This window comes from Lipophrys pholis (assembly GCF_963383615.2).
Source record: "Lipophrys pholis genome assembly, chromosome: 3".
NCBI lineage: Eukaryota > Metazoa > Chordata > Actinopteri > Blenniiformes > Blenniidae > Lipophrys > Lipophrys pholis.
Window position 1 is genome coordinate 13,412,450 of NC_137627.1, and position 11,959 is coordinate 13,424,408.

Consider the following 11,959-nt stretch of genomic DNA (forward strand, 5'->3'; position numbering starts at 1 on the left):
ATGTTTTGTCCTGAAGTTGGTCTTTTCAGCTTGAGAAAAATGTGTCTGAACATGCTGCTTGTTCTCTCACATGCAGACAAACTTGGCAAATAACACTATACATAAATGATAATGGTCCATCATAAATACACACACACACATATATTTGATTAGGCGTGTTTCCTCCACTGTTTTAAATATGTCAAAAAAAACAACTCTCCATATCACTTGGACATGAATGCCCAGTTACGCTTGTTTGATTGCACCTGTTGGGTGTAATATTCACAGTAACCTGCCCCGTCACACACCCTTGCACCCCGATGTCCTCATACCCCACAGTCACATGGTGCGGGGCAAAGCCAGCCGATACATACGACACCACTGCTTCCACTGGCTAACTGGCACAGATATCCTGACAGGCCTGCACAGTGACAGGCAGACACATATGCTCGGACTCATGAGACACACACACGGCACATTCCATAACATCGCACAGCACACCAATGAGGTGCAGCTTAAAAAAACCAACAAAAAAAAAACCCCTAATGCTTGTCCGCTACCAGAAAAACCGGACTCTATGTGAGAATCGTCTTATGTTTGTTTACTCGCTCGCCCTCAAGCCATTCCGCGGTCCACCAAGCAGCCGAGGCAAGGTAATCCCCGTAGGTAAACAGGAACAGAACGAGAGGCCTGCTCAGTCACACCCGCCCCTCCACATCACAGCACAACACCCACACGCGCTGCAGCCGGGCCCAGGCTCTGAGCTGAAACACTGCTACACCCACACATTGAAAGGAGACATCCCCCCTCCACCACCACCACCACCCCCACCCACAGAGCTGCATTCGCCAGGCTCGGTCTATTAATGCGCGTAAAGTTGCTGAGTAGATACTTGTGCGTTTCTCTCATTGTGTTGCCGACTACAATTAGGGATCGTCCAGGAGGTAGGGATGACTCTACAATTCCATTCAACCTGAATACACGCTGTTAAAAAGGGCATCGCATTCACTGTATAGCTTCAAATTAGCCGCACTCCCTCGCGTCACTGCAGCGGGCCAAAACAAAAGACACTCTTTCCTTTTCAAATTAATCACGACACACGTACACACCCCTCGGTCTGCTTTCTCTCATGTTGCGTCAGTGTTCTCACAACCGAAGCACACCCGCGCCGATTTGAGAACGCCGAGCCGGTCGGTAGATAGAACTAGACTTGCGGAAACAACAGCTTCTACCAACCCAAGTGCAGCTTGCTGGTAAAGTGCTCGGGGAATTGGTCAAAAATAAAGAAGGAACGACAAAGTTGCACCAGTGTCATCATGTAATGCTATATTCTGTTAGCATGTGGGCTACCCACACGTCCCCAAAACAACTTGTGTAAACTTTGTTTTTTGTTAAGTTTAAACAGCGGTCCGTTTACGCACAATCAACATTTACCCTTTTTTAACTAATAACTTTGCCGAGGACCTTTCTAATAACCCGATTCGTCCAGGGAGAGTAAATGATCTACTAGAGCAATGTGCTGGGGAAAGCCGATGGAAACAAAATGAAAACAACACAAACTGGAATTTGTTTTTGTTTTTTTTTTTAGAAAATGCAATTTGTATTAAAAGTCGTTTTTTTTTGTTTTGTTTTTTTAAAACAGACAGCCCACAGTTTAAATAGCTGATCTGGAAATAAACTTACAATCAGGTTAGATTTGTCAACAGTACATCATCACATTTCCTGTTAAAAACAATAAAATAAACAGAAGAAACAGAATTCCTTTCGATTTATCTTGGTCTGGAAGGTAAGCGTTGTTGTGTTGTTATCGGGTCTAAAGGGGGGGGTGGCGGGGATCCAGTACCTGTGCATTTCAAGATTAGGGTTTGGCCAGTTGGAGCAGACATTGCAAAAGAGAACACCTTAGTCTTAAAAAAATTAAATAAAATCAAAAGAAGAAAAGGCCAAAAGAAAACATACAGAAAACCACCAATTCCATTCACAAAAGAAACCTAGTCAAGTTATCTTTCTTTCTTTCGGCCTCCACCGTTACAAGATTATCCAGAAGAGGAGTTCCTTAGTTTGTGGATTGCCTTGTTGAAGGGTTGTTTTGGTGATACGTGTAGGTTGGCACTCAATCTGAACAGCTGATTTGTTTTTGGAAAGGCACTCGACACAAGGGCGATCAGGACAGCGTCCCCATGTCACTTCAGTTAGGGTCCTCTCAGACGCCGGAGAGATGAAGAAGAAGAAGAAGAAGAAGAAGAAGAAGAAGAAGAAAAAAAAAAGTGGCCCTCAACACGTTAATGCCACCTCCGGATATGTGGTATAGATTTCTTCTGACTTCGGAAAGAAAAAAAAAAAGAAAAATCTGGAGTGTTGTGGAGCATTACTCCAAACTGGGTTCAAATCGTGACCTGGCCCAGGCTGTGCAGTCATTTACCAAAATATACTCTCTCTTTGTCTTCTTCTTATACAGAAATATCCATTTACGAGTTTCTCTAAGCGTAGCTCTCCGTTGCTTTCCCATTGGCGGCACAGTTGCGACTGGTGAGAGGGCTGCGGCTGAAACTCGGGGCGCCGTGTTGACATCAATGGTGGACGACGATCGTGCAGCCAAGATACTCCAACCCAGCAGAATTCCTGAAGAGTGGACCCCTCCCTCTGTCTCACTTGCTCCCCTCCTCCTCCTCCTCCTCCTCCTCTCGTCCCCCTGCAGCATTCCTCTCGTCATTTTCCTCCAAGGCCAGGGTGAGACACGAAGACGAGCTCAACAGTACAGACTCGCTGCAACACACTGCCACAAATATGAAAGGAGACAGGTTACGAATGAGCGATGCAAGAAGAAGAAGAAGAAGAAGAAAAAAAAAGAAAGAAGAAAAAACATTGTTTTTATGGGTGATATGTGAGCTGGGCTCAACAGAGGCCAGCCAACTTGGCAATCCCCGACTATGAACCGCTGGAATTGCTCAACTTTTGGTAACCTTTCACAATGTAGATGAACAAATTCAACCCTGTTTGTAATTAAATCTGTCAAAGCTTGCCCCTCCAGCTCAGCCCCATGAGTCAGACACTTCCCCAATATGGCTCTCAAAAACAAAAGCAGCATTAATGCCCTATTGTAGGCTTCCAAAGTAAACTAATGCGGCGTTTAAGAGATCAAGCACTAAAGATAAACGTTTAGCGTTGCTCGATATTACTGTGAACTGTACTCAGTCTGTGCCTAATTAAAACATGTGGTTCAACGTTTTTCAAGTGTCTCCGGGAAGAAGAAGGAAAAAACAAAAAACAGCAATGTCAGCTCTTAAGGTTAACAACTTACCATTGCAAACATAAAACCGAGCAAAGAATAAAACTTGATGATTGTCCTTTTTCTTCTTAAAGAATAACACAAGACGAGCAGCACTGGTCGTCGCCATTTGGTGTCGAGGCATAGTTCATCTGTCGGACTATCTCTGCAAACAGTTCATCCACAGAGGTTTTATTTTTGGCTGAAGTTTCCATGAACGGGCAGTTCCAGTCCTCGGCCAGCGCCTTCCCCTCACCGGACGAGACCTCCCTCTCCCCCTCCAGGTCCACTTTGTTGCCCACCAGAATCATCGGCACCCGCTCGTACCGTTTCACCCGGATGATCTGGTCCCTCATGGGCTTGATGTCCTGGAAGCTCTGCTGGTTCACCAGGCTGTAGACCAGGATGAAGCCCTGGCCGTTCTTGATGTACAGGTCGCGCATGGAGGCGAACTGCTCGGTCCCCGCCGTGTCCAGGATCTCCAGGACGGACGGAGAGGAGTCCACCTCGATCTCCTTCCTGTAGAAATCCTCTATCGTGGGGTCGTACTTCTCGATGAACGAGCCCGTCACGAACTGGACGGTCAGCGCGGATTTGCCGACCCCGCCGGAGCCGAGAACCACTACTTTGTACTCTCTCATGGTTCCCCCCGCACAGCCGACAGTCCTGCTTCCTCTCCGCTCTGCGCCCGCTAGCCGCCCTGCTGGCTTTCAAACCGCTCGCCGCTGCGCCTCCGCCGGCAGTTTTGTTCGGGCTCCGGTCGGTGGGAACGGGGCGTGGCCGCGCGCTCGCGCCGCTCGGGAGGTGGATAGGGTGGACTCGGACCCACGCTCAGCGATTGTAATGTGGCATTTTGAGGTCCCGACGACGGCGCAGCCGGTTCTTGGACGAGCTTCCCCCGTTTTCGTTCAAGTAGCCACGGTGAGTCCGCTGCTCTCCGAGGTACAGTCAAAACACACATAACGGCAAACGAGCACTTCCGGTCTGAACTTTCGAAACAAGAGCTCAGGGCGCTCAACAGCAATCACACACTTCTTGTTTACTATTGTATATACTGGATATATTGTTTATATTGCGCCAATTTAATTTAATTTAATTTAATTTAATTTAATTTAATTTAATTTAATTTAATTTAATTTAATTTAATTTATCTTATTTTATTTTATTTTATTTTATTTTATTTTATTTTATTTTATTTTATTTTATTTTATTTACCTTTGCCAATGAAAGTTGGGCGACCAAAGAAAGTGGGCAGTTTCATTAATTACTTGCTAATGAAAGTTGAACAACCAATGAAGTCGGGCAACTAACGAAGTTGGTTATGTTGGTTATATTTTTGTCTGACATTTATTTATTCATTTATTCATTTATCGTGTATGTATGTATTTTACCAACTTTTCACCCAAATTGCATGACATTTTCAGAGATGATTTGATCCGAATAAATCCTCAAAGACTGTTAGAAAAATTTCCCATACAAAGCAGATGAGAGAGGCACCTCCTGGAGGAGATAAAAGGAGATCAGCATCTGAGATGCTCCCTGCTTTGTGGTTCACAGAGGGATGTAGCTGCCTGACCTACCCAGTTAACACTGATATGAGCTAACAGCTATCATGCTGGCGATGCTACCTCGGTTCCACAATAAAATGTGGCATTGGCGAAGGTATGCACCCTACCAAGTGCCCTTTCTAGCTTATTTATCTATTGGTTTTTATGTACGTATTTGACGGCTAACCATTTCTGAATACATCCCCAAAAACTGTGAAAAATGTTCCCCATGCGAAGGGGATGAGAGAGGCACCACATGGAGATCAACGGAGATCAGCATCTGTTGCCATGGAGATGCTCCCTGCTCAGTGTTTCACAGGAATGTAGCTACCTGACCTACCAATACGAGCTAACGGCTATCATGCTAGTGATGTTAACGCGGTTCTGCAAACAAATGTGGCGTTGGCAAAGGTATGAGTGCCCATTCAAGTTTCCAATTTATTCTCTACTTATTACATCCACCAAGGATTGTCTGTCTGTCTGTCTGTCTGTCTGTCTGTCTGTCTGTCTCTCCGGTGTATGGATGGATGGATGATTTACTTTTTTTTATTTATTTAAACAGCACACAACACATCAATGACAATGACAATAGAATTTAAGGTTTTATGATGGTGAATGCTCTGTTTTTACCATCTCTCTTTTAAAAAAATATTTTGTTGTAATTTAATGACACGAGTGGCTCTCTCCATAATGTGAAACTATGATTGGTACATGAAATTAATGTGTGTTATGTCTGGCTTGCTTAGCTTGATGAAATTCTTTATATATTTTTTCATCTTCAGTTACGTGTTATTGCGAGTAGTTTTATAAATGAAAAAAATCTATTTTTTTATTGTTTATCATTACTAGTATTTTTATTGTGGTCGACCTCTTTAACTTCCGGTGTTCTTCTCGCGCACTCCTTCAAACTTGACACCACGAGCTCTCTGCGCTTCCTGTCCACACTGAGCACGCACGCCTGCGTCTGACGTCACCACGGGGCTCTCCGGTCTTGAGTTAAAGGTGCAGTGCAGCTGTTTTCGCACAGTCAGCGCCGCCGCTTTCCCCACAGTACCCACGCAGACCTGCCACACCTTAGTTTCGACATCTCTGATCCCCGGGTTTACTACTGCTTGAGTCACTCTCACACAACTTACTGGAAAATGCCTCTCTGCCGCGATTTAATATTGCCTAACCCTTGACAACAATGCGGGCCGGGCGCTACTTCAACTCAACTTCACCCACGAGTTTCAAAATGTGAAAATGCACACAATGAATCAGAATGCAGTGAAGCAAAGCGTATAAAACCACTCTATTAAACAGCATGTGTAGAATTCTTCTGGATTTTAGTGGACCATTGGATATTTACTGTTGCTCTGTGATGTAAAAACACCCCCACTATTCCTAAAGCATGACTCCATGAGTGACACATTACTGGCATATTTTGTTTTCTTTACACATCAGAACTTTTCAATGGTCAGACAAGCACAAGATCTGATTCACTCGGGATTGTCAGCTCTTTTATTCTCAAGTTAACCGCAATAATAGATGTGTAGGATAGGCTTTCAGCAACCATGTGCTAACTTAAAAAGAAAAAAAGAAAACATTTGTCCCTTTTGTAAACTGAAATAACCACTGGTTCTAATTATTGCCTGTATGTGCAGAGTCACAATGATTCACCTGCAACGATGGCTTCATCACCTCAAGGAATGGCAAACGAAACTCTGCAGGCTCGAAAGAACTTTAATCATGCACATGTCATTACCAGCAGTGGAATACACACTCATGCAGTGTGATTACATCTATGGAAAGAAAAGTCCGTGCTCATTCCTTTTTTTTTCTTCTTTTTTTTTTATTTCTTAGCTTTTGTAATGTTTACAATTTTCCTATTTTCTTCATAAAACCAAATAAAAATGTGATCATAAAAAAAGAAAAGAAAGGTCAGTGCATGATTAACTAAGCATCACCACCACTTTTCCTTCTCACAATCTTATAGAAACACGTATAAGACGTGAGACGCAAAAACACCCAGAGAAAAACACAGGCCTCGGCCCCCGGGTTCAGTTTAAAACCACAGCACATGAAACATGTGGATTGGATCATCATGTGGAGTTTCCAAGTTCCCCGAAGCCATGTTCCTCCCCAGATCCCATTAAGAAACAACCAAAGCCTGTGAGGACGATCAGTTCAGCCCCCACGGGGGAGTGATGAAGAGTAATGTGACCCGGAGCCTCTGATGTGGATCAACACATCTGTGAGAACGATCACAACCGATCTGAGGGCACGTCTGTCACACCAGGGAAAACCTGCGTTTATATGCAGACAGTACTGATAATTAGATCGACACACACTTAAACAATTAACAATATAACAAACCCCTCGAGTGAAATCGCGGCTGCGGAGAGTTGATTAATGGTGAGGTGTGGGAATTCATACTCTTACTTTCGTGGCGGAGCTTCTAACTTGACAAGCTGGTCTGCCGAACAAAGAGATATTTGACAATGAAAACAAGGATCTCAGCAGTTCCTCTGCGGTTACACACAGTAAGTCAATCCAGCGTCAAACACCCTTTAGCATCTTTAGTAATATATCAGCACGTGGGCTTGTGAGACCGACAGGTTCAGACTCCACTGCTGACACGTTCCCACCGTGGGACCCTGAGCAAACCTGACCTCCGAAAATCATATCAAAATAAAAGGTCAATTTGTGGATTGGGGTGATGATTCAGAAAATTGTACCGTTGACTGGTTTTTCATTGTACCCAGTTTATAGATCACAGCTTTTAAACAAACTGACTTCTTCCTCTTTCATACTTTTGGAGACAAACATGAAAAGGCAAGGGAAAGCAAATGCATCTATGGAGCACCATTCAGACACATTTTACAGCGCTTCCCAAGGAAATTAAGGAAATACTCTGCAATGAGGCGGTTCGGAAAGGCATTAAAAGGAGAATCAGTAGAGTAAAAACATTATTAAGATAAAGGCCTGAGCCAATAATAGTGTTCCCAGGCCCGATTTAAAAGAAGTGAGTGTGTCAGCGGTCCTCAGGTGTTCCACAGGTGAAGAGCGGAGCAACGGACTGCTGCTTCACCTCGTTTCTTCTGACTCTGGGAACACTTAGGGGGGGGGGGGGGGTTGGATGCTTCATACTCGACAAGTAAATCTGACATCTATTTAGGCCTGAGACCATTTAAAGCTTTATGGACCAGAAGTCAAATTTACTCTACATGCAAACTCCATCCTGTTGTTTCATTTTGGAATATAACCAAGGTACAAGTGATGAGGGGACGGGGGGGGGTTCACGTAACAAATGCTGATTTTGTGACATCCAGGCAATAATATTAATTATTTCAAATTATATCTTTAATAGTTAATAAATAATAAAAAAAAATATCGACTGTCAGTAAACTACTTCACAGATAGTGGAAGAGAAATATCTAAGTTCATTCCAGAAGTAAAAATAGTTTCTTAGCATTAAAATCTCCAATAACCTAAAAAATAAGATAAAAAAAAAGGAGTTTATATATTATAGATTGATGTGTTTTGTCGTTTACTGCAAAAACTGCGTCTTCACTGGCATTTAGTTAGGCTACGTGAGTATTTAATTTAATTCCTTAATCTATTTCTGATTCTTCCTACATTCAAAAACGGATATGTCCACCAGTGAAGCCACAGGCCACAGACGTGTATGAAAACAGCTGGAGAGACGCAGGCAGATGGAATTTTCTAGATTTACAAGATTTCAGAGAGAGAGAATTAACAAAAGTAAACTTTGGACGAGAAGGCCACTGGATCGGATGAAACCCAGTTTAAGTGATTTCAATAGCTGCACCCCCAGGCTGTCCTCCCAATGGGCGCTGACGCTTTTTCTCAAACAAAGTAAATTTTATGTCAGTCCTAAAATCACAAGCGTTGTGGCACTTTTCATTTTATGGGCAGAAATCTCCAGGAGCACCCGTCGTTTTTCACAAAGGCAAATGAAAGAAATGCCAACTGAGACGTTCCCTTGATTTACTCCAGCCGGCGAAACAGAACGAATGCGAATGAGAGGATGTGACATTTATTCCATGGTTTGCAGTGCACTCAACTTATTATGACCCATAGTTGGATTTTAATTTCGCAAAGTATCTGCAGGCGGAATTGTGTGGAACGGCATCAATCACAGCCGAAGCCCCGCAGTGACATATCTTCACCCCCCCCCCCCCCCACCCCTCCGTGACAAAAGCTTCGAAAGGTTGTGGAACTTTAAACGAGTGCAAAGAAGGAACTCGGGTGAACCGTGTAAACAAGGATTCAGGAAGTTCAGGTGGACACAAAACATTTTGAGGAACCCCGTCACCCACTTATTTAGACGAGTGGGTGTACATCAGTCTTGCGTTCCTCCTATAGATGGATCTGTTTCAATCCACAGATGACAGTTTCCACCCGGGGGCCCGTCTTCATTACTCATCCTCTCATAGCCACGGCGTGCTCTAATCGAAATGGCCTGAAATAGCCGGCGGACTGCCCTCGTGCCGTCCAATCACGGAAAGGTGAACGTCCACAACATTGCCCTAACACATATAGCGCAATGACACATCTTTCATCCTCACTCCTGTGAGAGAGACAGTCGACTCAGTAAAATATCTGATATCGCACGTCGAATGAACGTTGGGGAGGTTTCCTTTAACACTGGAGTTTCAAACAAGATGGAGTTTGGTAGTCGCTATCACTCGTTTCTGATGTGCTGTTTGTCGTTATTTGACCTTAGATTAACTCGCTTATTGTCTTGATTTCATCCTGTGTGGAAATCAGTGTGTTTTGATTCATGGATTTGAGAAGAGGAAACGTATACACAATATTTTAACAGCTTTAAAAACACAAGTTACCCTGAAATCCATGTTTTTATACTCCACTGTGGAGGGTAATTGGTTAAGCCAAAGAAAACCCATGCATGCACAGGAAGAACGTGCAAACCAAGGACTTTCCCACTGTGAGGCTGCAGTGTTAACCACCACGTTGTTCTCTGTGTTCAAACATACAGATGAAAATCCCCCCCCCCCCCCTCCAAAAAAGCTCAAAGATAAAGGAATTAATGAAAGAAACATTTATTTCTTGAATTGAAAACATCTGATCTTGTTAAAGGTTCATGAGTTTGATTAAAGGTCAAAGGTCACACAGTCACTCGCAGATGTTTGTTGTTTTTTTTTGTTTTTTAACTGTAATGCCAAATTTTGTCCAGTGGAGGGCAGCAGACCAACACTCATCCATGTGGATTTTCTCTCCCAGCAGCCTCAGTCGCTTTTCAGAGCTCAGGTGAGCCGTTGCTCTCCACACTGGGGGGTGTGAAAGCTGTGAAATGCGCTGTGTTTGTATCGTCTTGCACAGAAAGACTCAAATTACCCTGGTAACATTTCTGAGAGTTCTCACAAGGAAATTGTGACTGATTGGTGTTATTATTTTAATGAAAAATGTGTGAAGCCTCACAGTAGTGAAAGATGAGGAAGTATAATGGACAGATACAGACAAAGGAGACATCTTGCTAAATGAGAACACGCTTTTGTTCGGGAAGAGTTAGGACAAAAGGCTGTTGTTTTGAGTAAATAGCTTCGGTAACAAAGCCAGGGCAGAAAGTGGTGGAGTCATTGACACGGTGACATCCAACTCCTCGGTCCAACTGATCACAACATGAATTAGAAAATGTAAGACAAGTCACAGAGCAGAGAGCAATAAGAAATAGAAAGAAAGTGGGTGACAGAGAGAGAGAGAAAGAGTAGACACAGGGTCTTTCATCCGGCCCACAAAGCCGGGCTTTCATGTGTGGAATTTGGCCATCATTAATAATACATACAGCTTCATCCAGTTCAGCACGGCTGACTCCGTGGGGTTAAAGTTTAGGGTGGAGAGTCACAGTAACCATCATCCTCACAGAGAGGAGCCTGACATTTTCACTTCCTCGCTCAGGCTTGATGGGTGGAAGCTCATCATAATGAGAAATGCTGTATGTGACTGTGTTCGTTTCATGGTTTGGCGCTTGAAGGTTGCCTCGGGAGACTGCAGCAATTTTGTAAAGTCCTCAGGCAGATGTGAATGCTCTTGTCATCACCAGATGTCATTTTGGAGAATGTGAAGGCTTCAGCTCAGTGTTGTGGTCAAAGAGAAATGTCTGAAACCCAGCAGCACTGCAATTACTGCTGCTGCAATCACAATGGGGGCAATTCATCTATTAGAATAAGAGGTGTAGGCGTGTGTGTGTGTGTGTGTGTGTGTGAGTGTGTGTGCGCACACATTCCCAAAAGAATCGTATAAAACTTGTGGTTTTCAGCGATATTTCAGATTGACTCACTATTTATCTTATGTGCGATAGTTGTAATTGCAGGTAATGCAGGAAGTGAATTGATGTCAATGATGTTTTCCTTTTGTCATCATGTATTGATCTGTTTGTTTCATAAACAGGTGTTATGCCAAGTTCAGCGTGACTGCCAAAAAGTGCATCCACCTCAGGGGAGTGCTTGCAATTAAAAATATCCGACTTCAATAATTGTCCTGGAACAGATCTGCATCACAATGTCCTAACTGATGGAACTTCAGCAAAAGCTGATGAGTGAATCAATCATTCGACCCGCACAGTGCTGACAGCTCAGCTCACGCGTCCCTGCCACTCCACAGTAATCCAGCTGCAGTTTGTTCACAGTATTAAAGTATTGAAGTATTACTTTTCAGGAAGTTGAAGAAATGAAGACAAAAGCTTAATCTAATAAAATGCTATGTTCAAAAGAGGCTGAAAAAGCAAAGAGGAAAAATGTGTCTGCGCTATATCTTGAACTTTTTAAGGAGACTGTCTGTTTATCTTCATGAGAAGCTGCATGACATGAACCTCATCCACTGATTTTTAGTTTGCAATTAATTTGGGTCTGGATAATGTTTGCTGATAGAATTTCTTGCTTGTTAAACTCAGTGACTAACAGCGAGTTTATTTGCACAACGCCGGGACACTGAGCCTGATGTACTTCACTGGAATTCAACTAGCAGTCATTTCAATATTTACTGTGGTAATCCTGCTGTAACCTGTACAGTGGCTGTAGTGAATACAGGATATGCGATCATAAAGGTAAAACATTAGTCATGCTCAGTGTTATAAAGTAGTCTGTGAGCATAAGGCCACTACTTTTAGCACTCATGAAGTGGTAACCGCGACCCTAATATT

The 11,959-nt window shown here is 43.4% G+C and overlaps 1 protein-coding gene across 1 annotated transcript; it reads right to left on the minus strand.

Annotated features, from left to right (window-relative positions):
- Positions 1 to 1,291: 1,291 nt before the first annotated feature.
- On the minus strand, positions 1,292 to 4,183 carry LOC308107970 (ras-related protein Rap-2a). Its single transcript, XM_080460607.1, has 2 exons — positions 3,281 to 4,183; positions 1,292 to 2,755 (listed from the first exon to the last, which is right to left on the minus strand). Exon 1 carries the CDS (start codon positions 3,886 to 3,888, stop codon positions 3,337 to 3,339), a length of 552 nt encoding a protein of 183 aa, XP_080316733.1. The 5' UTR covers positions 3,889 to 4,183; the 3' UTR covers positions 1,292 to 2,755; positions 3,281 to 3,336.
- Between the last annotated feature and the right edge of the window lie 7,776 nt (positions 4,184 to 11,959).